This window comes from Hippocampus guttulatus, chromosome 6 (genome assembly GCF_054856545.1).
Source record: "Hippocampus guttulatus isolate MCC_2025c chromosome 6, RoL_Hgut_1.0, whole genome shotgun sequence".
NCBI classification, from domain to species: Eukaryota; Metazoa; Chordata; class Actinopteri; order Syngnathiformes; family Syngnathidae; genus Hippocampus; species Hippocampus guttulatus.
The window spans coordinates 7,113,218-7,140,615 of NC_141266.1; the positions used below are offsets into that span (position 1 = coordinate 7,113,218).

The 27,398-nt window shown below is 40.5% G+C and overlaps 2 protein-coding genes across 7 annotated transcripts in view; one reads left to right on the plus strand and one right to left on the minus strand.

The window, feature by feature from the left end:
• Nucleotides 1-55: 55 nt before the first annotated feature.
• On the minus strand, nt 56-18,085 carry ube3d (ubiquitin protein ligase E3D). 4 transcript variants are annotated; one of them, XR_015101257.1, is made up of 12 exons: nt 17,869-18,085; nt 16,198-16,409; nt 15,382-15,469; nt 13,313-13,535; nt 12,125-12,197; nt 11,966-12,044; nt 11,416-11,524; nt 10,271-10,419; nt 8,078-8,216; nt 4,244-4,722; nt 2,768-2,831; nt 56-951 (listed from the first exon to the last, which is right to left on the minus strand). XR_015101257.1 is itself a non-coding variant. In XM_086114323.1 (10 exons), exons 2-10 carry the CDS (start codon nt 16,292-16,294, stop codon nt 4,702-4,704), a joined length of 978 nt encoding a protein of 325 aa, XP_085970449.1. In that variant the 5' UTR covers nt 16,295-16,404; nt 17,869-18,085; the 3' UTR covers nt 4,205-4,701. The 4 variants fall into 4 exon arrangements, 3 of the variants coding, with proteins under 3 accessions (XP_085970449.1, XP_085970447.1, XP_085970448.1); XM_086114323.1 differs by lacking the exons at nt 56-951; nt 2,768-2,831 and having other exon boundaries at nt 4,205-4,722; nt 16,198-16,404; XM_086114321.1 differs by lacking the exons at nt 56-951; nt 2,768-2,831 and having other exon boundaries at nt 4,205-4,722.
• Nucleotides 18,086-18,399: 314 nt separating this feature from the next.
• dop1a (DOP1 leucine zipper like protein A) overlaps nt 18,400-27,398 on the plus strand; it is a 29,314-nt gene continuing 20,315 nt past the window's right edge. For 2 of the 3 annotated variants that reach the window (XM_086113279.1, XM_086113281.1), the window contains exons 1-8: nt 18,400-18,731; nt 20,317-20,513; nt 21,430-21,611; nt 21,696-21,866; nt 22,655-22,844; nt 23,392-23,490; nt 24,255-24,354; nt 27,061-27,170. In XM_086113279.1, coding sequence (XP_085969405.1) covers nt 20,376-20,513; nt 21,430-21,611; nt 21,696-21,866; nt 22,655-22,844; nt 23,392-23,490; nt 24,255-24,354; nt 27,061-27,170 — 990 coding nt within the window. In that variant the 5' untranslated portion in view covers nt 18,400-18,731; nt 20,317-20,375. The remainder of the gene's footprint in view (nt 18,732-20,316; nt 20,514-21,429; nt 21,612-21,695; nt 21,867-22,654; nt 22,845-23,391; nt 23,491-24,254; nt 24,355-27,060; nt 27,171-27,398) is intronic. The other variant, XM_086113280.1, reaches the window with a different exon arrangement.

The following is a 27,398-nucleotide window of genomic DNA, read 5'->3' on the forward strand; positions in this document are numbered from 1 at the left end:
GACTGAAAGCCTTGCCCCTTTTTTTCTTCTCACGCTGAGGTCAAGTGTGTTTGTGGCTTGTCTTGCTTGCACTGTTCCATGAGTTTTTCCCTAGATTGTTGCCATCAGCCTCGCGGCCTGTTGATTTGGTTGTACAGTGCCATGAAAACAATTTCTCATTCACAAACATTTGTTTTTCAGCATAATTTCCCCGACTTTAATGTTTCAGATTTAATTTTGAAGCATTTCAGTTTCAAGTCTGCACTTGGACTTGGCCACGAGATAACCTTCATTTTGTTTTCTTAAGCCATTCAAAAGTGGACTCACTGATGTGTTTTCAATCAATGTCATGATGCAGAACCCAAATGACAGAATTGACGACTACATCCTCCTCCACTTGGTGTCTGTGTTTTTTGTTTTTTTTGGTGCCTTTTCCAGTGTGCATCAATGAGAGGTGAGAGGCATTGCCATGTAATGTGTTTATTGGTGAAGTTGAACTCTTCTTGGTGCTACCGATGGACGTGGGCTAATGTTAGCATTAGCTGGTGCTAAATCGGCCTCACGCATATTGCCATTCGTGCCTGTTTACCTCAGTGAATGTGCCTGTTTTGCATGAGGATCAAAGCACCCCAACCCCTCGACAAGTAGCTTTTGGCTCAAGGTGGTCCTTGTCCGCAACCCCACCCACAAAGTTGACAAGTACGTTTTTCCCAACTATTTTCTCTACTGTAATTCTCATCTCTGAAAAAACCTGGGGAAAAAAATCACAACAATCTCAAAGTCAGTGATGGTGTAGTGATGCACTCGCCTGGCTTGTATGCCGTCAGCGTGGGATCGATTCCCACTCAGTGACGGTGTGGTTGTCGGTGTGAATGTTCGTTTGTGACCTGCGACTAACTGGCGACCAGTTCAGGGGGTAGTCTGCCTTCCGCCCGAAGTCAGCTGGGATCGGTTCCAGCACCTCTCCGCACCCTGTTCAGGATAAGTGGTGTTGAAAATGGAAGGACAACAATCTCACACACCTTAGTGATCATGCAAGTGCAGACATCAATGCTGCTACTATCAGGGCGTGACTTTTTAGAGAGAAATATGAACATTTAATTCTGAGGAACAGTTTCATTATTATGAAAATGCTATCTATCTATCTATCCATCCATCCACCCATCCATGGATGTGACTATGAGCTCATTGTGAAGAAATCAAAACATATAACACCGAGAAGCCCAAGTAGAGACACAATTAAAGGTAATCTTATTGCAGGCAAATCAGCTCAGCAGGGGACTTTCCCAGAATATGATCTAAAAACCTGTGCTCTGCTCACTGGGATTCAGATTCACCGCTAGGACAGAACTCTTAGGGTTTGTTCTGCTTAGAATAAATCCTTTTGTGAGCAGCTTAGCTCTTTGCCTCCAGCCTCATTTTTTTTTTCCTGTTTGGTTTTTGATTTGCTCCTAATCGTTCAAGGCTGTGTGAGTTTTTCTACTTTTCCAAATTCAGGCAACGAAGTTGTCGACTGCTGAGAAGGGGACAGGGACTCCCTGATCCACTCGCTCAGCTGTGGGACCCTTTAGCTCACCTATTTTCCGGTGACATCACTCTGTTCTGGAACCAGTCATTGGTTCTGGAAGCTAGGTTAATACTGCATTTATTTTTTCCTTTGGCCTTGGGGAAGCATGTGGGTTACCTCGTGGCTCTGCCCATCGACGGAACCTGCAGCAGGTATCAGGCTGATGGTTTAGGCGTGACTCGCTGGCCGAATGACACTTTCCTCCAGAGGGGGTTGTCATTCGCAGTCACCAGCTAACCACTCAAATGGCACGATTTGGTACAGGTTCTGTCACTGAACCTCCATGCCATCTACTGGTCAGTATGACAAACGTTGGTCACAATTTACAGCAATCCAACACAAATATACGGACCAACCATGTTTGGATTAGTGTTATATTTTATTTCCCTTTTAGCAAATAAAATATAAGCTATAATGAAACTGATAAGCCCAAATCAATATTATGTTGGACCACAGTTCAAAAGAAATGCCTGATTGTCAGTTGATTTTAATTTGATTTGGAGTGTTTGCCTGTTATGGATAAATACCGCAGGTATTTTGTGAACAAACCCTGTAAAAGAAATCAACCCCCCCGGCGCCTCTCCCCAGGCACATGTGCCAGCCCTTGGCAAACTTTGAAATCTTGTACACTAAGTAAATAATTGCCCAAGTGATGAGCACAAAAACATTCTTGTCATTAATGCTGAGTGGATGTAAATAATGCTCACTTTTGATTGAGCCGGTTAGTTTGAATATTATTGAGGTTGTACAGTACTCACAAATGCACGCGGGCAATGCATCACATTGGGAGCTGTAACATAGTTACTTTAACTGGCCAGGGTCAAAATATTAGACACTTATACTGTAAATCGATACCTCACAGAAAGTGTCAATTAAAACTGAACAGCTCTTGTAATGGCTCTCATTAGATTGCGCATGGAGTCATTATATTCCCAAAGCTTTTCCCACTCATAGTAGCTGCTGCACATAATTGCCTAATTTAGGTTTAGTATATTTTAGCTGCAGATCTAGTTGAGCTAAGAACCCTTCCACTGTCCAGAATTACAAACACTGGTGAACATTTTTTTTGAAGTACTGCAGTTATTCATGCTATTTTCACAAGATAACTGTCTGAAAAGGCTAATGAGCTGCGTGCTGTCAACAGACAATAATTGCGCTATGCCAAAACTTTTAATTTGACACTTCCCTTTCGATCATCAAGGGGACAAAGACAAAGCATACCTGAAACCCCTCAAGGCATCAGCTCGTGGCCATTGGTGTGTATCGTTTCCTCGGCACATCATGCCTAGAACAAATTGGTTATTTAAAGCCTGCTTCATTTGCACTCGTGGAGAAAGGGCAGAAAGGAAATGAGAAGCCCTTGACAGTTCAGCGGATGTATTTAATTAGCCCATTCATGCTCTGCTTTGCCATCTCAGCAGGCCCAATACTGTAGTTGGGTGTTTTTAAGAGTAATTGTCACCTGCCGCATCAGCGTTCAGCAGATCTCAGCATGAAAACATAGGCAGAAAAAATAACCCCGTCTTCCTACCAAGGGGAGTTTAAAATATATACGGGAATGCAAGCAAAAATATGCTTTCTGGTCAACATATGTAGATGAAATTGTTATTTTCACACATCAACTAGATGTGTGTGCATATAAGCTCCAATAGATACGACTATTAACACATCCTAGCTTTATTCAACTCGTGCACGGGATGCTTACACAACAGTGAAACGTTTTCAGTAAAAAGGACAATCTTTGGAGTGGTTGCTCCAGAAATTGACAACTCTCTGTTTAGAATGTGTCTGTGCCTGACAACAACAAAAAGGTTATCCATCTCCAACTCTCTTGAAACTGTAATCAAATGCATATATCTTACCTGTCCAAAATACAATTGCTGGATACGGGAAAGCTTCTCAACTCTTTTGCTGTAATGTCTATTTGTGATACATGTGAAATGTTACCAATATCCAATGTACTGACTCATGATTAAGTTTAGTGAAAGTAAACTTTCACTTTGAACGAATGGGGACAGAATACATAGAGCACATTAGACCTGCGATAGAAAAGAAAAGCCATGACTTAGATGTAATGTTTAAATTACCAATATTTAACCCCCTTAATGCCAGGTCAGTTCAAAACAACTAAATGATGTGGAACATTTATTATTCTCATTTACATACTACTTTCTGGAAATTATGAGATCTTACTGGGAGAGACTTTACACAAAACTTTGGAGTTGGCCGCTTAAATTTAGGTTCATTATCAAGAGCAGGATTTGTAAGAAGCCTGGCGCACAATTTAAAATGTTGAGACAATTCACTTATGAGACAACGTTCCTCAAGAAGGAGTTTCACTTCTTATTTATCCCAAAGGTTTCTTGATGGAATTCAACATGTCTCTTCTCTCCACCAAACCAATTCTTTATCAACTTTGCTTTGTGTACTGGATGAAAGAACTCCCCAATGACGTCCTGAGAAAATATGCCTCAATATTTCCGTCCATATATTGTACTTACTGTAAGCCGCATTAGTGTGATGCACAACCAACAAATTGCATCATTATTAAAGACAGACATATTAAGACTTTTAAAAATATGTTCAATACTAAACCTTTTTTTTTTAACAAGGCTTACCGTTACAAAATGCATGAACACTGAACAAATAAACCACCACTCCACAAAACTCTACATTTATTCCACAAGATGTAATTACCCTCAAGTAGAGGATTGGCTGCTGTGCACTCTCTCTGAAGTGTCCCTAAAATAAGCTTCATCAAGCAGGAGATCCTTCAAACAGATGAACAGAAACGAAGAGCTGATTCATCCGGGGGAAGAAAAAAAAACATTTGAATTTGTTTTGGTTGAAATGTGTAAAAAAAAAAAAAAGAAAAGAATAAAACAAAATACAAATTTCAATTCTAAATAGAACAAATATACAAAACAGACACGAATGTTAAAACAAAAACTGTAATACAAATGCCACATTCTACCAATGGTAGTAATAATAGCAACGTGCCTTTTTTTTTTACTTTGAATGGCTAATATGGGGAAGGTTCTATTCTTCCAAATACACAGAAATCAATTTTTTTGGAATGAAGGGTGACACGCAAACACTGGGAGTTGACCATCGACAGAACAGGGCCTCGAAATCCCGGCAACTCTTCTGAGCATTCACAATTGTAGGTAAGCCACCTGAGGACAACAGGAAGAGAGTTGGTAAAGTTTCAAACACACACACACACGCACACAAGCGCACGCACACACACAAGCGCACACACATGCACACCCGCACACACACACGCGCACACACACACACACACACACACACTTACAGCATTTAGTAAACTAAACTTTTATTCCCAAAAGCACAGATGCACTGGTGATTTTATCAGCAATTATGTTCTTCTAATAAAATCTCCACAGGATGCAGCCATTTCACAAGTTCAAAAAACACACATTTGGCTAAACAAAGCACAGAAGGCAAATCAACTAAGCCTGATCCTGCCTCACTTGCTCCATCTGCTATTACTGGGTGTTTGCCTGCTGCAGACAATAGTTGTGTTCCACCGAGGGCTCCACACTGGGATGATAAATGAGGGCATTTGCCTAACTCAAGTCCCTGTCTTCTACGTCCCAGTGCCAATGCTTGCTCGCCACTCGGGCACATCAATGATGATTCATACAAATGAGAACAAACAGCAAATGGAGGTGAGTTGCCACTAATGCAAAATAAATAAAAGCGTATTGCATTGTATGTCAATGTATAGTTTTTCAAGTTTGGATCCCAAGAAGCAACCACATTTATAATTTTGGTCATGAGCTTTAAAACGTCTGGTAAAATCTTGTTCAATACCAAGTCTATTCCCTCAAGCTCTGCATGTCAAAAATCCAAGAGGAGTTCAAACAGTGCCTTTGTCTTAGCTTAGTTTACGTGATTAAAAAGTTAATTTACTATGGGTATGCAACACTTCATTCATGGTCCTTCAAAGACATCAAATAATTGTAACATTAACCGGGCCATTTTGCAAATGTTAGTAATGATGTTCAATCATATGTAACAATTTGAGGGGGAAACAAATGACAGAAAACATTTTTTACCTACAGCATATCGAACGTTTTTATAGTCCTGGCTTTGGGTCCTGGGCATGATGTCGCGATAATTCAGAAAAATAGCTGCAGTTTGAATTTGCCTATTGTTTGTGCTGGCGGATCAATTCTATAATTAAACACAAATTAAGTCGGGGCTATTTTATCATTTGCCCCTTGACAAATTTGATCTGTTCAGATCACTTTTCTGTTTTGGAGTTGCCGTACTATCACTGTGGAGGCTGTTCTTTTGAGAAACATGAAAATTACAGTTATTTTAGTTTTTTTTTTTAATCATCATGTTGGATACAGCTATCGTCAAGCCATTTGATTTGTTTAATGCGGTGCACTATGACTTGGCCACACTGAAGGTTTTTGCCATTTCTCTTTTTGATTTTCAGCCAACTGAATGTCCAAGAACTTCATATTGATGGCTACAGTCAAATATCTGCCAGACGCCAACCCAATGTCAGCTATAATATCCAGATATAGTTGCTGCATGTGTCTTGAAGCAACAAACAAATGGGCTGCACATAATACATTAATAGCAATGATACCCTGAATATGGAGGTAGTTATTCTGCATACTGTACACGGTAAAAAACATACACTTCCATCGCAGCGTGATTGTACTGGTGTATGAGAGCAAAACTACAAAGTTGTCATTGTTCAAATAGTGGATACTAAACGATTTATTGTGAAAGGCATCAGTTTCTGATCCCCTTTGTGACTAACCTACTGGTACATGTCATCACCATGGGTGAGAGAAGTAGGAGATTAATGAGCCGGTGGCAAAGAGACACCAAGCCAAAGTACTTCACACCCCATTACACAGGAGGGTCCAGGAATGGAGGGTGTGGAACACAGAATACACTACAGTCGAAAATGTATTCCAGGCTGGTTACGGTGCGGTCTTTGATCCACTCACAGACACTAAAATGGGTCAAACTTTGTGAGTCAAACTTGGAAAGTTGGAAGCTGGAAATGTGAGTGGGTGTATTATATAGAATGTACAGTTTGCTTGTGGCTTCTCATTTTTTACTATGCACAAAATACTGTGGCACTGACAATCATGTATCATGACACATTGCGTCATGGCTCATTTTGGTGAAACAGTTTTCGGAAATACTACTACCCTGTTACACTACATAATCACTCTGCGGAAAGTAAAAGTACAGGACTAAAAATGTACTCAAGTGAGGGGTAAAATGTTGCAATGCGATAATAAAAATACAAATGTCTCAAGACTGGGAAGCTATTTTCAGAACAGGCTGGCTGGCAACTGATGTGGTCATTGGGGGCTACAGAGTGCCCGAAACGCCCATGTTGGTGACCGACGTCTTAAACGAATTCGAGTCACTCAAGATGTTTCGGTGATCAAATTACCTTCCTGTCCTCCGCCGCCGACTTCCAAACAGGCTTCCGCAATCAGGAAGTATTTGAGTGTATCATTTCATCACACTCCTCACGACCACCGTAACCATTTCCGGCGACCAGACAAACACTGTGCCTTGTGCTTACAGCCATCTCAGTTTCACAACGGTCTCACACACCACAGTGATCAGACAATGGCAAACATCAATGCTGCTACTCCCCTCATGGCATGAAGATTTAATTATGAGTAACAAAATATAGAAAGATAGAGAGAGAGAGAGAGAGAGAGAGAGAAAGAGAATGGGTGATTGGGCTTGTCCGAAAGCTGCAGCACGTCTCAATTCAGCTCCTCTTCATCAATGCCGATTAATTGCCTGGTCATAAACACATCGATTGGGCGGAGATAGCTGGCCAGGAGCTATCCGGAGGCTAACGGTGGCTACACCTTCAGAGCGTAAAGTGAGAGCCGCCTTCCACGCCACCAACACAAGTCTCTTTTCCTCTCTCAGAGGTCAATGCTGATGAATGTTAATTCCTGTGTAAGTTTAAGTTAAGTAAATAAGTGCACTGCTGTAATCTTTGTCTCAAATATGTCAAGTATAAATAATGTTTACATATTTTAAACATGCTGGCACACACCTACACAAAAATTCCTAAGGGAGGAGCAAATCCTCCTTCGCGGTTTTTCACTTATCACGCATGGCCGGTCCCGGTCCCCATTAACCGCGATAAGTGAGGGATCACTGTATAACATTGGATGAAAAACATTGCCACGTTCAACTTAACTCTTTCCGGGACAGTGGTTACTATAGTGGACAATTTATCATGTTATCAGGTTGAAGGGTGGATGAAAACATTAAATTGGTGTTAAGGTCATAATTACAGTGTAAGTGCTTGAGTTATCTGCTTCAGACAAACTAGCTAATGTGGTGCTATACTAAAAAAACAAGGGGAGAAGATGGTTATTATATCTGCTGAGATTACCCAGACTCAGTCATATGTTTTTGGACAGATGAAAATATTGTAATGATGCAAAGCACCCGGCGGGTTTTAACTCCAGTTTCCTGCCCCTGAGAGTTATGCCTCACCTTATAGGCTCTCATGTGACGCATTGATGCAGGAAGTGTAGCATTGCTGTCTTCAATCACTTGCAGCAACTCCTCGCACACCTTCAGCGGGAGCACCACAGAGTGTCCTGTGGCATTGACCTCCCAGCTGGTGGCCACGCTAAAACGTAGAAATTGCAAGTGATTTATGTTGACTGCCAGAGCCGTGCTCACTCCAACTAGGAAGCCAGAAATAGCTGCAATAAAGCTAATGATGAAGCATTTCCACTGCAGTTTTAATAGAGCCATTTTTAACTACAAACGGTGCAGAATTACGAGGAAAACATTAAAACAGATAGATGACAAGCTTGGGTGCTGCATCGGTACACGCCTGTGCATCATGTAGGAAGAGTGACTGAACAAGGAAAGAATGATGATGTGTCAGTATGTGTGGTGTATGGTGTCGTACCAAAATGAAAATCTATGTCAGCCATCTGTGCATTTCTCACAGGGTAAGTCTTCTGTTCATGTACTTTTTCTTAAAACGACACATAGGACAAAAAGAATGTCTTAATCAGTTTTTACATTTTGAGACTTTTATGCCAGCTAAATATCAGTGCAAAAAAGACAAAAAGTGAATTATGTTATGTTTTACAGAGAATTTTATAATTTTTGGGCAACTCATTCACTTTGCATTAACAAGACCAGCAATTCCCAAACTGGGTGCTGTGACACATTAGTGTCCCATGAGAGGTCTTGAGGGGTACCGCAGGGTATTATCCAATATCACCTTGTTTTTTCCTGAAATGTTTTTTAATTAATTCAAGTTATTTATTTGTTCATCTTACTGTATCTATGGCAAATGCCCATATCGATATATCCGCTCACACTAAGGGCATTTAGGAGTCATCTGAGACAGGATCGTCATCATGACTTTAGTATTCATATCATTTTGTGACATTTGATTGGTGGTGTGTTGTCAGGTAACAGAATGGGTGCCTGGGCAGATTTAAGTCTGGTCAATACTGAACGAGATGCTCGCTTGTGAAGCTAAAAGGAGGCAAAGTTGGGTGCATTACTTACCAGCAGAAAGCTTTGCTGATGTACTTCCAACTGGTTTGCTAATTCAAAACAAGTGCCTCAAAGGCCATTGTGACCTGTCATCCCACGACACATTTTCTTTTGCCCGATGACATAATTTGTGCAAAACAATCCCAGAAGAGCGAATCATTTTAGGAATATTACCCTAGACGTGCAATATATAGCAGCTTTCCTGACGGAAGGCTGGTGTGACTTTTTTGACAGCAAGTTTGTCAAAACATTGGAAATAACTTCCCCGTTCTGACTTGACTGCACTCAGCTGCAGGGGAGAGCAGCGTGGATAAAAAACGACCAGTGCTGACTCAGTTGAAAATAATGAGGGTTGAAGACTTTCAGTGGGGGGGAGAAATACAGAACATGAAGAACCACACGCAGAGCATCCACCTACACCCTCCTAATGCATCACAGCAAGGTACACAGAGACTCACAGCGGTCAAAACAATTTGAGAAAGCACTAAGTGACAAGTGAAGACATTTGATAGCAATCGTGTTTGCAAAATAATGGAACATTACTGTATGTCCTGGTATGGAACCACAGCACAAACTGCGTATTTGGGCGGCATGGTGGCACATGTGGCTAATATTACATGTCTGCCTCGGTCAAATATTCAGCCTGCGCTTGCTTGGGATTTCCTTTGATTCATCTCCCAAATTCCAAAAGACTTTGCAATAGGTGTATTGAAGACTGAATTGAAAACCGCAAATTTGGGTGTGAATAGTTATCTGTCTATATGAATCATACAGTGAATTACCTTAAGTCATCCGAGATTACGAACGGGGGTCATGATGGTAGAACATTGATAGCTGTACAGTAGCGGTGCATTGTGACCATCCCATAATTATGTGCTATGAGTAGCAGATGAGAATAGCACATCCTACTTTTTTTTTTCTTAATCTGTCCTCACAGGATGCATCTTGCATCTTCTTGCCCTTGGAACAAATGGGAGTAAAAATCAATTCATGTTTTGTTGTGCATAAGCTATGCACAGTAAACAACATCGAATCAAATGAATCTTTCATCCTCTGCTTTGCATTACAGCAGGTAGCGATGAAGCGGGTGCATTGAAAAGATGAAAGATTAAGGCAAGAAGGAGTGAAAACTGAAGGAGAAATGCGCATGTTGTATTCACTTACTCTTGCTGCTGGACCCCCATATGGGAACAGGCTATGTAGAGGACTTTGAGTGCTCTTGCAGCCCTCAGTGATGGACTGTGATGAGTGTGGGTGCTAGCAGACCACTCTGGGACTGATGCTATGATGGAATCACTGTTCAGCAGCCATAGCTGCAAGAAGAGCAGATATGTCACTCCACATATAGGATGTGCAAAGGACTAAATCACATTTTGCCTGTTATTTGTCCCATCGCGAGATTGCCATACACCAGATGAACAGGTTCAATATCAGGCTTCCCCAGAGCTTGCTGATGATCAGCCTAAGCTTTTGTCTTTATTGGATCCCGACACACCCACACATTACTACACGTTTTGTATTTTAAGATATTATTAAAAGATATCTGCTTTTACTTGTACTTCAGTAAAAAGCTTCCGGTGATACTTCATTTTACACAGAGGGCTTCTTAAACCCCAATATCTCTATTTCTACTTGAGTGGTGAACATGAATACTTTTGACACTTTTGGAGGTAAATGAGCTGACTAAAACCATGGAGAGCAAAATATATAACAACCTGCCATAATCAGAGAAAAATAAATACGTGTGGGGGGGGGGGGGTGTAAGCATGTGGAGCTATTATAATTTGAGTATCAACTAGAAATGAATGGTTGTGCGAGAGAGCATTGAATATAACCGGATATCGTCCAGCTGTAGCTGTACTGGACTTTACGGGTACTACTTGTCAACTTTCTTTTTGCATACAGTATAAAGTAGACCCACTGGCCACGACATTAAGTCCACCCGCACAATCAAAGGTATCATGCGTTTGTTCATATGATGTATTGTGGTTGGACATGCAGTATGCAGTGGCGAAAAAAGCACAGCATCATTTTGAGAAAGATTTTTTTGTTGTTCACTTGTAGCAAAATGAGGTAACCAAATTAGATCAAACAGTTTGATTGATGCTAGAAGTCCTGCACATGATTGCCAGTCGTCCCGTCCCCGAAATGAACACTACTGCCACCTGCAGTTTAAAGGAAATCATTTTCAATGAAAAAAACCTATGAGGGGAAAAAATAGCATCCTCACTTTCCTTAAGGTCAAATTAGAAAAGTGATTATAGCAGTCAAGATATTAAATAATTGCACTTTTACTGTCCTCTTCTTACCAGCAAGAACGTTTTTCCACTCAGTGTTTGGACAGAAAAGTGGAAGGAACTCATTGAGTTGGAAAGTTCTGCAAGCCTTGCTGCAACAGTCCTCTCCAGGAAGCAGGATCTGTCCAAGACCAAGTATATTTCATCAATATTTTTAAATTTCACACAACAGCCTTTGAAAGTTAATTGCCATGCATCAAGTCATTAGTCCAACTAAAAAAACATCCAATCACGCATTCACAAGATGTATATGATTGCGCATATTGCATCTTTGTGATCTTAATTCAGTTACCTGCTTAATCATTATTATTTTTAGATTCAACAAAATTCACGAACGTGTAATGCATTGGCAAGCATGAAAAATACCAAATGACATTGTATTTATTTATAGGTACTGTAAGAACTTGATTTAAAGGGCAAAATAAACCAGATAGTCAAAACCCAACAATGCCTCCGGGTTGAGTGCAACTGCACATTTTCTCCTGCCTTCCTCGCATTTCGAAGCCACTGTATTTACCGAGCAATTCTTACCGATTTCCCTTTGGCCAGATATTGGACCTACCTGCTGAATGAAGACTCCGGCTTTCTGTCCCCTACATTGGACTCCACCATCACCTGTGTGATGTACAGTCTGAGGGTCTCTGCAAGTCACAGCAAGGGCAGCTCATAAAAACCCGAGGATTGTCGTTTATTGATCACCAGGTACTCAGAGGAAGCATACCCGGTGTCTGCGCTTCTCCGAGAATTGCGGAACAGCTCACACAGGACACAAGTGTCAGTCTGCGGCAATTTTTCTATTGATGATAGAAATGCACAGCAGAAATATTTCAACATTATATACATACAGTTGTTGCATGGACAGTCTTAAAATAAACCAACCAATATGTTTCCACTGGAACTGGGCCAAAGGAAGACAATTGTTCTCCAAACAGATAGAGATATTAATCTTTGTCCAGGGAGTGCAGAGATTCATTTCACTGATGCAATTTTGTCTGGGAGAAACGTGCTGATGTGGCTGAGTGTACAAGAGGATTTGAAAAGGTCTATTACACCCGGAATTTCAAACATTCAGTGCAGTTTCGGCACTTCTTTGTGTCCTTGCATCTCACTTTTAGAGTGAAAGATGGAGGTGGACTTTTTTTAAGCTATTCAGCAGATAATGAGACTGCCTCAAAAGTACATTATCAACGTCAACACCATCATTACCAAAGTTCCCCTGACCCCTCTTTTGCAATTTGCATACTTAAAGGGGAAGTCAACCCAAAAATGTTCTTCACAATAATAAGTTCTATGCAGCCACACTAGTCTAAACAAGGGATTCTGATTAACATTGTGTTCATGGAATACGAGTTAAACAGTAAAATCCACCCGTTTTTGCCACTTGTGGTCGATTGAAAATTACCTCACAGTTGCTCAGGTAACAAGCAATCATGGCTCAGCTTCGGAAAAGGGGTGAGCGGGTGATTGGTCGTGACACGATCCCTCAGCAACTGTGATGTCATTTTCAGTTGACAGAAAGTGGCAAAATGGCCACCCCTGAGATGAAGAAAAATGGGTGGAACATATTTCTGCAAAGAAAAGTTTTTGGTTGACTCCCCCCTTTAATGATACGGCTCGTGAGAGAGCAAACAAAATGCACTTGAAATTTCATGGGGTTTTTTTTCAACATAGACCTCAAATGTCTTATTTTGAGTTATTTTATTAATCTTATTATCATTTCTTTAATTTCTTATTGAGAAATAAGATCCTACAGCTCTACAAAGGATATTGTATTCACTCATGCCAAAGAACAGATATTTTGTCACAAAAACTGAGCACTGGCTTACAGTACATTATGTGCGACAGCGCAGGCTACAATTTTTGGGTCGTTGCTACCTCAGCTATCCTTTTGGTGCTGCACATCACTCACTTTCGGATCTCGACTATCCTGTGAGTCAGCAGGGCTCACGTCCTGGAGAAGGGTCTGTTCACAGCTGCCATCTCTTGTGAGGAGAAAGAAGGTGTCACCCAGAAAACAATCCTCAGCTCCGGGCAGCATCTTCTTGTTTGCGAAAGGATCCGCATGGCAGCACCAATCGTCCACAATGGCGTTCCAGTTGCCATTTGGGAGAGGAAGTACTCGCTTGAACAATCTGAAGATAAGGAATTGTTATGTATATGTATCCCAAGGGTGTTTTCTGAAAACGGGAGATGTTTATCAAATATGGTCAGCCTGCTTTAGTTTCGAACATGGCTTAATTTGGGAAATAGTCTATAGAAACTGGTAATATCTGCAGACTTCATCTGTTATTACCACACACACACACACACACACACACACACACGCACACACGCACACACGCACACACGCACGCACGCACGCACGCACGCACGGACAAGGTCACATCGTCACTGAAAGAACTTGAAACTGACAAAAGTAATGACAAATCAAAATAGAATATACTGACATTTCATTCATTCATCTTCCGAACCGCATTATCCTCACTAGGGTCACGGGGGGAGCTGGAGCCTATCCCAGCTGTCTTCGGGCAGTAGGCAGGGGACACCCCGAATTGGTTGCCAGCCAATCGCAGGGCACACAGAGACGAATAACCATGCACGCCCACACCCACACCTAGGGACAATTTAGAGTGACCAATCAGCGTGCCATGCATGTTTTTGGAATGTGGGAGGAAACCGGAGTTACACTGACATTTAAACAATGCAAATCAAACATCCATCCATCCATCCATCAACTGAATCATTTTTCAAAAATATTCTAATAATAACTGGCCTGATGAGAAGTGATGGTACCCTTAATATTTTGTTTCACAACTTTTGAGGCAATCACTGCAATCAAACGATTGCTGTAACTGCCACTGAGAGTTCTGCACCTCTCACGTGGTATTTTGGCCTACTCTTCATGAGCAAACTGCTGCAGTTTGTCCCAGGATTGAACCCCCCATTGAAAACAAAACAATGCCATCTTGTCCTATGTTTCACAAGATGGGAGAATAAAGAAAGAGGGATCGTCAACCATTGCTTTTGGCACACACTCTCTAAATCCTTCAGTGACTTGGCTTCTCTCCTGCACTCTTCTCTTGAATCACTGCAAGGGTTTTCAATGGGGTTGAGGTCTGGGGACTGAGAAGGCCAATTTTCAATTTGAGAGTAAGCATCTGCAATAAAAATTGAATTTATTTTAAGGCTTGTAACACATCTTGACCAGGGATGCCAATAAGTATGGAGGGCATTGTATCTGCTTTTATGAGTGAGTAATGAGTTCTTATTTTACTCAGAGCACACTGCAGAAAGGTTTGCTTGAAAGCATATATCATTTTGACCTGGTTTTGAACAGGTCTATTTTAGGGTTCTCATGTCACACTCTTGGACAAAACTTTCTGGGAATGACCCTAGCAAAACAAGTACAAGTGCTGTGTGATTAATGGAGCAGTGCAGTGACAGTCAGCAGCAATCTTATTATGGCCGAGCATTAAATTAACTGCCTATCGTCATGACGCATGATGTTGTTTTAATTGCCAAACTTCCAAGGATTTCTACACACAACTCAACATCCACTTGCCCCTGTTGAGAGTGGCGGGGATTTTTTTTTTTTTTTTTTTTTTTTTTTAAAACAAGTGTTTGGCAATTTTTAGTAGGTCACTGCTGAGAAACATAACCAGGGGCTAAAGGCCTCTATAATGCAGGCGCTGTAATTTTTCAGCACATAACACTGCTGACCAGAAAAGCTACAAGCTGAAGTCAATAAGACCACTGAACCACCTCAGGGCAGGAAGCACAATATTTTTTAATAGGTGGTGCAGACCTTTATGTCATAGTGACTCTACATCAACTGAAAATTTTAGCTCCAGCTCCAGCCATCTATTTTTCCTGTGGCCAGCTATCACAGCATCAAGAAAAGCACACATTTCTTCCTTACGAGGAGCAGTAGAGAGAAGTATAAATTTCCATTCCCGTTTCTCATCGTCTTTTCCTCACCTATCCTCGAGCAGCCTGGTTGTACAGCTCTGACAGTAGAAGCTATAAGTCTCCTGAGCCTGCAGTGTTCTTAGTATGTCTGAGGACTCTAAAGGGAAACAAATAAAACAAGTTCAAATGATGGTAAACTTATGAAAATAATAGTAAACGCTTAAAATTTAAGGCGAGGAAACAGCACAAAATCTATTTTGTTTCGATAGGTCAATGAGTGAAATCAGTTGTGAGCATGTACTGAGACAAACAGAAAGCCCAAAAAGGTCCTGACAAAATGATATACATATAGAACTCTCAACATTATGTAATCAGTCACTCTGAGGTACAGTTTTCTCATAAACTGAATTTAAGGGGTTTCTACATGATGTGTTTTTTGAGCAGAATCGTCAATTGTCTTAGTCAAATTGTTCACCCATCCAGCCGTTATCTGATCAGCTTTATCCTCCAAAGGGTCATGGGTGTGATGGAGCCTATCCCAACTTTTTTGGGGCAGTAGGCGGGGTAACCCCCCAAACTGGTTGCCAGCCCATCGCAGGGCACAAATAGACAAACAACGATACACACTCATAATCACACCTCAGGACAGTTTACTGTAAGGTGTTTAATTAGCCTACTATTCATGTTTTTGGAATGTGGGAGGAAACCAGAGTACCTGAAGAAAACCCACACAGGCACAGGGAGAACATGCAAATTTCACACAGGAAGGCCAGGGCCCAGAATCGAATCCATGACCTCTGCACTGTGAGGCGAACGTGCTAACCAGTATCCACGGTGCCCCCCAAATAGTTGATATGGCAAATAAATGTTGCTATAGAACGGTACCTTCAGTCTTGTTATGTGAAACACTTATTCGTAGCCTGAAATGGCGCTCTCGATCACAGGATTCTCCCCCTGGTGTCAGAATGCAGGATTCATCCATATAGGAGACTCCTGGTGGCAAAATGAAGGTCACCTCGGCTGTGGGGGTCCGGAGGTGAAGAGAGGAATCTCCACCGGTCACAAACACATCAATGGGGTTTCCAGCGACATCTTTCCTAGACAACAGAGAAGAAAGATCGTGATACTTAGTGTTACATCTGTAAAAGCAAACAAGACCTCAAAATGAGATTAGTTATAATCAAAATGATATTAATTATGATCACAGAACTATGAGCTTCACTGCATCCTTCATCTGAAAGACCCACATGGGCGCCTCAGTGCACAATATGCTGGTGCAGTACATATTTGCCTCCTTCATGATTTCTGTGTTCTTTGTATATTTATCATACACACACACACACAGATATACAGTATATATAATCGAAATGTCATTATATCATCGAAATGTCACTATGTTAAATATCGCAGTGATATCTATATTACAATATTCCACACCCATATCACATATTTTTCTAATATAGTGCAACCTCAATACAAACTTGTCTCGTCATGAAGAGAGCATGTAGATTACGGACCTGTATTAAACATGATTATGTTATACAACAACGAAGATAATCAGACTGCCTTATTTTACATTAGTCAAGTACTGAAAAGCACTATGATAGTATAAAATAAAATCGGCTTCACAAATAATAAGTGGAAGAGAAAAATAAGTCAATGTAACTAAGACTGTAGATGATTAGTAGTTTCGTGTCATCAACAAATTCAAAATCTGTATACGTGAAATATTTTATAAGGATTTAGATATTTGATCTTCATATCAGGGTGGCTCAGTGGTGGACTGGTTAGCGCATCGACCTCACAGTGCAGGGGTCATGGGTTCAATCCCGGCTCCGGCCTTCCTGTGTGGAGTTTGCATGTTCTCCTCGTGCCTGCGTGGGTTTGCTCCAGGTATTCCGGTTTCCTCCCACATTCCAAAAACATGCATCTCCTCTATTTAGGTACGATCTTCGAAATAGGTCTGGTAATTTACGTGTTTATTGGAATTAAACGACGTCCAATTAGACTGACACGAGGCGACACTGTTCATTTCACACGCAAAAGGAAAAACTAAATTGGATTCCCCCCATCTAGTGTCTTCATTTGTGTACTATACCTCGCCATCCCGACCAAAGATCTTCTATTGAACAAGCAGTCACACTTACAATATTTTACACTCATTCTACAGTATAACGATTAAGACATTTTAAGAATAGCTCAGAGGGATCAACAAATAACAATCCGAGACATTGCTGCATCACACGAAGGATGGGGATAGCGTGGTAATGGTATGGAGGGAATCCCCTCTATTTAGGTACGATCTTCGAAATAAGTCTGGTAATTTACGTGTTTATTGGAATTAAACGACGTCCAATTAGACTGACACGAGGCGACACTGTTCATTTCAAAACAATAGTTCAGCATGGTCTTGAGCTATACCAAATTATTCTTCGTCTTGCGTTTACCGGGCTGACTTCGGTTAGCACAGTTGGTGTGTAAATGAATGCTATTGCATCGTAGAACAACGCCAATTTACTGCTACAAAAGTAATGAGCTACCAACACAATTATTCACCCGATAATTAGAAGTCCACTTTGTAGCCTTTTCCTTAATTCGAGAAACACCCCAACTCCACGTGCCTTGGCTGGCGTGTCCAAATCGGCCATAGAGACTGCAGACTACACACAAATATTAGCATCAGCTAACTAAAATATTTTTAAAACAACAAACTAACTATTCACTGTCGTAGCAGTAAAGGTAATCTGCAGCGTGACTGCAACACCACTAGTGTGTTGTGATGTGCCACATTAGTGAACAAGAGCATCCGCTTATCATTTTCAAAATAACATTCACGTGCAGTACACGACAATGTTGGAAATTCTTCAATCGCAAAAATATACAAGTACACCGAATTTACATGTTCTATATTTTACTATTAACTGCCTATCTACGAAAAAAGTACAGCAAATTGAAATATTTAAAGAAACCAATGGCGAGAGTAAAACCTTTTTATTATAACGTTAATTGTAATTTCCGTTGTGTTTCAGCGTAACGGTGATCAACTTTACATAGCCAACAAGACTTCCATGCGGAAAAGTGGGTTGACTCTACGGTTGCATATGCTGCGAATCTGCAGTGCAGTCTGGGAGCTGTCATTACACCGCCTTTGTACGTCCGATTTTTATCTCATGGTTGATGATTGGCACACAGCGACACCAAGCACCGGGGGAATATGTAGAATATATTTCGCCATTGTCTTCTTGCCAAGAAATCGAAACATTGTGATATAGGTGTCGGGCCCGTCCTCACCATCCTCTTAGCAAACTGTTAGCAAAGGTTAGCGCCCTTGCTAGCGCTGTTACTGATGTGACAGCTCATTTAATCCACCCAACCGGGTACATATTTAGAAGACACTTCTTGTCCGCTAAACTATGACGGTAAGATACTTTGTATAACAATGTGTTGTTGTGTGTGTTAAATGTCAATGCATGTTATTGTTAAAACGGTTAACTGTTAGCCCTAGCATCCACTGATGTAAACAGACATAAGGGACTGCAATATGTGAACAGTACAGGTGAAGCTACATTCTACTGTGTATATAATCCATGGATTTTCGGATTAAAAAATCGGTGATAACTGGGTGTTTACTTGAGTTGGACTACTTTAATTTTAAACCACAAACTGCCCCCTTTTTAAAAATATGCATCGGTTGGCTTCTAAAATATCCGCATGGCACGTTCTTTTTGCCCCATTAAGTCTCGTTTCAACTATTTATTTATTAGAGGAGAGTACTGATAATTTGACCCCAGTGTTGTATTCCCAAACCTAAGGTTTTTGACTAGTGTTGGCCACCTTCCAATTAAAAGCTGTCCAACTAATGCATGCACGTCAATGGTTTGCATTTAAAATAATGTTATAAAATAGCTATCCAAATTTAAGAACGTTTCTTGGTGCCATTCTGAGACAGTTTTCATAATCCCCGGGTGAACTCATCGTTGCCTGACCGCTGAGAAGTTATTTTATAACGTTATTTTCAATTCAAACCACTGACGTGCATTCACACTCACAATCACACCTAGGGACAATTTAGAGTGTTCCATTAACCTGACACGCATGTTTTTGGAATGTGGGAGGAAACCGGACTACCCGGAGAAAACCCACGCAGGCACGGGTAAAACATGCAAAGACCACACAGCGAGGCTGGAGCTGGAATCAAACCCTGCACCTGTACTGTGAGGCGGACATGCTAACCAATTGATCACCGTTCTACCCATGTGTTTGTCAGACTGAATTAACCCTTTCAGGGACAGCGGTCACGACAGTGGACAGCCTATCATGTTAACATGTTACATGTTATCATTTTTGGTGCATGCAAGGGTTAATTTACCAACTATTTAAAAATGGTTAAAAATTATGTCATTCATTCAGTAACCAGCCTGCCCACCTGTCGAACTACTCTTATATATTTATCTGACGTTATTACGCCGATGTTGTGCGTGTGTTGGATGTGTGATTCTATATCTTCTGGTTGGTGTGACTGCTCAAGGTGTCCAACGTTAAAGAATACTGCAGTGTAAATTTTGAAACAGTGATATTTCACATGTTCTCCAGCAGAGTACGCCCTTGGCTTAATTTTCAATCAACTCACGTCAGGCAACCTGGACATCAGTAGCATAATATTTGCCCCTTATTAAAAGTATTGCATTTATCCCTTGTTGTTTCAACTCTTAGTTTGTAATGACTGTGGGAAATTGTAAAGATTCCCGGAACAGGAGTTTCCTCACTTTCCCTTTCTGAGACCTACCTACTGTCTAGTTATAAAATTGATACAAAATATATACTCCTGTCTTCGATACGGTCATATTTGCCTAAGTCAGGCTTTGCTCTATTGCTTTCTTCGACTCCAGTTTATATTAGGCAGTGCCCTGCCTTTAGCGTCTTTATCACCAAACAGTAACTTTCAATAATTAATCAACTGTGTCAACTGTGTTTTTATTGTTTCCATGTGTGGCTTTTGCGCAGGTGTGATGGTCACCTGCATGCCCGGTGTTTGACATAAGCACAATAGCCCACTAAGGAGAATGAATGCAGAGGAAGTGGAGCTGCTCGGTGACTCCAAGTACAGGAACTATGTGGCAGCGGTAGATAAAGCCCTTAAGAACTTTGAGTACTCAAGTGAGTGGGCAGACCTCATCTCTGCGCTGGGCAAGCTCAACAAGGTAATGATCTGAATTTGTAATCTTTCACTGCACTACCTCACAGGTGCAGCACTCAAAACACAAATATTGACATTAACTTTCAGATCCAACGAAATCCCGTTCCCTCAATTAATAACCCCTAAATTGCCACCGAGTGGTTGCAATCACTTGTAATTTGAATGATACACATACTACCTGAAGAGCAAACATTGCATCTGCAAACTAAAAGAGAACCCATGACTGTATGCTGTGGCGTCTCGTAGAGCAGTGTGTCTCAACCGGCAGTCTGTTGTTCATGGTGTAATTGCAATGGGGCAGTAAAATGAAATATATTTTTATGAAAGTGCCCTGACATTGATTGAAATAGCATTATTTTACCCAAATGTGACCTTTATCCACATAAACTACAGTGGGTAACAGATGTTTTTTTTGTTTTTCTCGAGTTCCATCTGTTTCACCAGTGTAAGTCATTCATTATATTGTATTTTAATAAGGGATCTCACTTCCGTTTTCATTGTTAAAGTTATTGAATGGCTATTGATCAAAACTTTAGATGATCTGTATTCTTTACAGATTCAGCGTGCATATGCTATTAATTTCTTTTCATTGGGAAACTGCTTTTGTTCTGGATGTTGTAGATGAAGTGTCAAAAAGTAATTAAAGCCCATAATGCAATGTAAAATGCATTACATTGTGCAAATGCATAACATTTCTATCAATTTGCACCATCAACCAATAAATAAATAAATAGTTATCTATCTATCTATCTATCTATCGATAGATTGATTGATTGTTGATCAAGAATATGCAAGGGGGTCCAGAACCCTAAAAGGTTCAGAACAACTCTTTGAGAGTAACGTAACACTCAACATATCAAAAATATAACTTGGAAACAGCTGGCAATAAAACTCTGAATTGTGTTTTGTTGTCCTCCCAGATATTGCAGAACAATGCAAAATATCAAGTGGTTCCCAAGAAGCTGACAATAGGCAAGCGGTTGGCCCAATGCCTCCATCCTGCCCTGCCCAGTGGAGTCCACCGTAAGGCCTTGGAGACCTATGAGATAATCTTCAAGATCATTGGAGCCAAGAGGCTGGCCAAAGACCTATTTCTTTATAGGTAAGTGTTGCTTTTACACGTGTCAGTGAACTTACACTGGACACATTGAACATAACTCATGTCACATCATCTTCTACACTGCAGCTCTGGGCTCTTCCCTTTACTCACCAATGCTGCCATGTCCGTAAAGCCTGTGTTGCTGGGCCTCTATGAGACTTACTACCTGCCTCTGGGCAAGACCTTGAAGCCTGGTCTACAAGGACTCCTCACTGGAGTACTGCCTGGCCTCGAGGAAGGATCCGAGTTTTATGATAGGTGAGAAAACTGGATTTAGGGCTGAATGATTTTGGAAAATAATCAAATTTCTCCTTTTTTTTCCCTCAAAATGGCTGTTGCGATTTAATATGCAATTATTTTTCCAAGGTTCATTTCTAATGTATTTTTTTAAAGAAACAAGCAATTCATTCATCCTTATTACAATAAACAATATCAGCTCTCATATATATTATTGGATATTTACTTACGAAGGCTCCCAATAACCAGCCAAATCGCAGACTTTGCTTTTGGCAAATCGGGTTTTGTCACATCGTGATTGCAAATGTAATAATTTGACCGTAATCGGATTGATTGATAAATGAATGTGGAAGTACAGTAATGGGAGAAAGCACAGATTTTTCACTGTGTGAAATCATGAAAATCTTGAAACACTTGAAGTTTCTTGTAATCCATTATAATTGATACTCTACATGAAATGCAATATTTTTTAGAATCTCAATCTGTCTGTACTTATTTGTATACATTTACAATAACTGAATATTGAATGAATAGATAGCTAGAGGTGTAGGAACCCTGACACTAAACTGATTATTCAAAGAGAAATGGCAGGATCTGCCACATTTCAACTTACCTACTCATCTAGCCAGAAAAGACTCATTAGAATTTACAAAGTTCAACTTATGCGGTCACAGGTCATGGTGCCATGCCCAAATTGCACTTCATAAAAGCCTGAAAGAATTCCAATTGTGCCTTTTAGTGGCGTGTATTACAGTTTATAATCAATAATATAAAATGCATTATAATCAAGTACTGTATCTTTGGTGCAGAACCAACAACCTTTTGGAGAAGGTGGCAGCAGCAGTGGAGCAGTCGGCATTCTACAGTGCCTTATGGGGCAGCATCCTCAACAGCCCCGCTGTGCGTCTCCCGGGGGTCTCCTTTGTTCTGTTGCACCTGAATCGCAAGCTCTCCATGGAGGACCAGCTCTACGTCATGGGCAGTGACATTGAGCTCATGGTGCGGGCTGAGTTTTGCAGAATACTTGACAAGAGCCATCTTTCATCACAACTTTTTTCAATGTCATCTCTAATGAAAGGGTATTTCAAGCCACATGTATACTTCGCCACATCACCAAGACAGTATGGTATTGCTTCTGACTTGATGATTCTGAATATTGGTCTGCATGTGTACTGGTGACCATTTCTAAGTGTAGTCCGGAGAGGGAGAGGGAGAGGGAGAGGGAGAGGGAGAGGGAGAGGGAGAGAGAGAGACGCCTTTGAATAAGTGATACTGATAGTTTAGATCGCATTGTTTTCCCACAATAAAACCTTTATTCCACATTCTGTGGGGATAATACCATTAAAAGTATTACCGCAGTCCAATTATTTATGATAAAATACTGCAATTCTATTCAAAGGCCACAATCCAGTTCTATGCAACTTAACCTCTTAAAAAGTGTTTCTTGAATCAAACTGATCAACATTCTTAGCAATCAATTAGTCAGTAATTGATAAATTTGTGTCCATCCCTTATGCGTCCATACATCTGATTATTTTCTGAGCAGGTGGAAGCTGTCAGCACATCAGTCCAGGACTCAAGTGTGCTGGTGCAGAGAAGCACTTTAGATCTGATCCTTTTCTGCTTCCCCTTCCACATGAGCCAGGTGAGAACAGTTTTTGATGCAATCTGGATGAAAACTCCAGGCCTTTGCACGAGTTTCATTATGATTGGCATATGTATTTTACAGTTAGATTTGAATATCCAATTCAGTGCCAGATAGAACTACAGTTGTTTCACTTACTGTAATTGCTTGAGAATAATACACTGTCATGTATAACACACTCCCATAAATGCAACATAAAATTAAGTTACACTGATTTATATCTGGTATGCATTTCTCATGAAAGAAGATTTGATTCGTATCGTGATACATGGGATGCGATACGATTCAAGGATGCCACAATTTTAAAATGTACTTATTTGTTTTGGTTACTCAAATCCAAAACGATTTCCCGAGTGAAGTCTTTTTTTTCCCAGCCCTAATTATTATACAGATACAGTATATAAATTCAAACCTTCGACATTACATATATTAGAATGAAAGTATACCTTTTTCACAACCTGTAGGTAGCGGTATATGTCTATACAATATGAACTCATGTTTTCCTTCTTCCGATCCCTCAAGTCATGAATGAATGAATTTTTAATGAAAAAAAAAGTCCATTAATTTGCGTTATTTTCAGTGGCAATGTGAAAAACCTAAGAAACTTTAATACACTTAAGATAAGATAACCTTTATTTGTCCCACATTGGGGAAATTTGCAGCTGCACCTGTCAGTTATGTGAAGGAGTTTCCTGGATATGGTATATCCAGGAAACTCATGTATATGAAAAATCAGTCACAATGCTTTATTCTGCTGTGTTCAGGCGACTCGCCCTGACATGATCCGGATCCTGTCAGCTGCCTTGCATGTGGTTCTGAGAAGAGACATGTCCCTGAACCGCAGACTGTACGCATGGCTGCTGGGTGCGGAAACACACACACACACACACACACACACACACACACAAGGTCTTGTCCTTATATCTGGTTCAACTCATGCTTAAATGTCAAATGGAGACACTTGTGCGTTTAAAGGGGAAGTCAAGTCAGAAGTTCTTCTTGACAATAATTTGGTCTATGCGGCCCCACTCGTCTCAACACGGTATTCTGATTAATCTTGCATTTGTCGAGCATGAATTAAGCATCAAAATCCACCTGTTTTATCCCACTCAGGCAGTGGCCATTTTGCCACTTGCTGTCGATTCAAAATGACATCACAGTTACTCAGGGCTCAGGTCACGATAAAAAAAAACAAACAAAATAAATAAAATTACGTGAAAAACAATTGTAAATAGCACAGCCACCTTATCTGTACAGTATATTTATATTGCACTTAATTGAACTGTGTACATTGAAACTGAAACATTTATTTTTGTGAATGTGAAATGTGAAAAACACTTTGTTTTTCTTCTTTCTACCCCCCAATTTTGCTGCTGTAGACTGTAAATTTCCCCAGTGTGGGACAAATAAAGGATATCTTATCTTATAATCACAGCTCAGTTTGCGAACGTCACATGACCAATCTCAGAACACAGGTGGACTATAATTGGTCGTGACCTGAGCCCTAAGCAACTGCGAGGTCTTTTTCAGTCAACAGCAAGTGGCTAAATGGCCGCCCCCTGAGATGGACAACATTTTGCTGCTAAATTTATAATCCGCAAATGCAATATTAATCAGAATGCTGTTTTTACAAAAGTGGAGATGCATGAGTAATTGACTCATTTATATGATTCATATATATGATTTATATATTTGATTTATAAACACATATAAACACATTTAGGAGTGCCAGTTTCTGATGTCCACACAATGTGCCACATGCTCCCATTTTTAATCCTGTGAAGCATAAATGTGTTTGAGAGGCTTTAATCTTACTCTGTTTTCTTTTGTTTGCAACTGAATTTGGATACACATGCTGGTAAGTGTCATCGCTGTATGGAGGTAGCAAGCTTCATACATATTTAAAGTAACTTTTATGTTTGTAATCATAGCATTTCAACGCTTCTTCATCTGAAATGACAAAACATACTTTGTCTGGGCTATGAAAGTGTAAGAATTTCAGGCAAGGATAACTTAATTAAACATAAAATGCAAATTTTAAATACCGGTAGTTATTTTATGTATTAAAGCTAAACTTAATAACTGGCTCAAGCACCCTCAGCAGATAAAAACTGAAATCAAGTTTTTTTATTTTTTTTAAACTACTTGCAATAAGCGTTTCACATCTCTGTGGACGTATTGTGGTGTGGCCCATTCTCCCTTCCCTTGCAGAATTGCTTTAATTCAGCAACACTGGAAGATTTTCCGGTATGAATGGCCTTTTTAAAGTCATGCCACAGTATTTCAGTCTGTTTGGATCACGCGCACAGCTCCAAATTTTGATTATTTGATTTAATTTTCAAACCATCCAGAAATTGACTTGCTGTAATGTTTTGGATCGTGCGGTTCAGCTTGAGGTAATGAACTGATTGGCTGAACATTCAAGTTTGACTATTTAAAGGTGAAGCCAACCCCCCAAAATATTATGTTCTATGCAGTCCCACTCGTCTTAACATGACATTCCGATTAATATTGCGTGCAATACGAGTTAAACAATAAAATCCACCCGTTTTTGTCCATCTCAGGGGGCGGCCATTTTGCCACTTGCTGTCGACTGAAAATGCCATCACAGTTGCTCAGGGCTCAGGTCACAACCAATCATGGCTCAGTTTCAGAAAACAGGTGTGCCGTGATTGGTTGTTACCAGAGCCATGAGCAACTATGATGTAATTTTCAGCCAACACAAGGTGGCCCACTGAAATGGCTAAAAATGGGTGGCTTTTGCTGCTTAACTCATAATCCACAAACACAATAGGAATCAGAATGCACTCAAGGGGCATAGAACATAGTATTGTAAAGAAAAATTGTGGGTTGACTTCCCCTTTAAGAACAGAATTCATTGTTTTTATCAAATCCAACATAACAAGTCCTGTTCTTTTCTGGCCAGCAGTATTTTTTGTCATGGAACTCATTTTTCCCAAGTCCCTTCCATATTGAGTTATAAACAAAGACCTTAACTGATGCGAGGGTGGCCTGTGGTTCTTTTGATCTTGTCCTGCGTTTCTTACTGACATCTTGGAAGAGCGGTCGCTGTGGTCTCCGGGTAATTTTTGTCGGGTGGCCACCGCTGAGAAGGTTCCTCACTGTTGCATATGTTCTCCATTTGGGGATAATGGCTCTCACCGTGGTTCACTGGAGTCGTGAAGCTTTTGAAATGCCTTTGTAACCCTTTCCAGACTGATGGATGTCAGTTACTTGATTTCTCATCTGTTCTTCAATTTCCTCGCATCATCGGATTTTGCTGCAGCTTTTTGAGATCTTTTGACTGACTTCATTTTGTCAGATTGTTTCTTGATTGAACAGGTCTGGAGGTAGAGGTAATCAGACCTGGGTGGGGTCAGTGAAAATAAACTCTTTCCCATAAATGTGGCCACGGTTAATTCATTTTTCAACAATGGGGGCAAGTACTTTGTCACATAGAGCCAGGTATCTTTGAATAACCCCTTAATAAATAAAATCACGATTAAGAAGCTGTTTTTTATGTTTTGATTGTTGTGATTTTTCTTTATTTTCTTCTTTTTTTTAATGTAGGTTTTGACAACAATGGGGTGAAAACAGGCCCCCGCGCCACTCGACAGAGCAAGCCAGAAGAGCATGCTAGCCACTATTTCAACACCTTCTCAAAAGACATGCTCGTCCAGGTGGGGCTTTCGTATTTGAATACAACATAGATCAAAACAAGTCACGTTGCAGAGGATTTGGCCATGCTTAAAAGTTTTGTCTGTGTCATAGGGGATGCCACTAATTTAGGCAGATGTGTCTTTATGCTCTGCGTATTTTGTTATTTTTGCCAGATTCCTCTATCTCTTTTATGACTTACCTTCCAGCTTTACAGATCCTCTTGGGGGTTTTCGTATGGCATGCTTCCG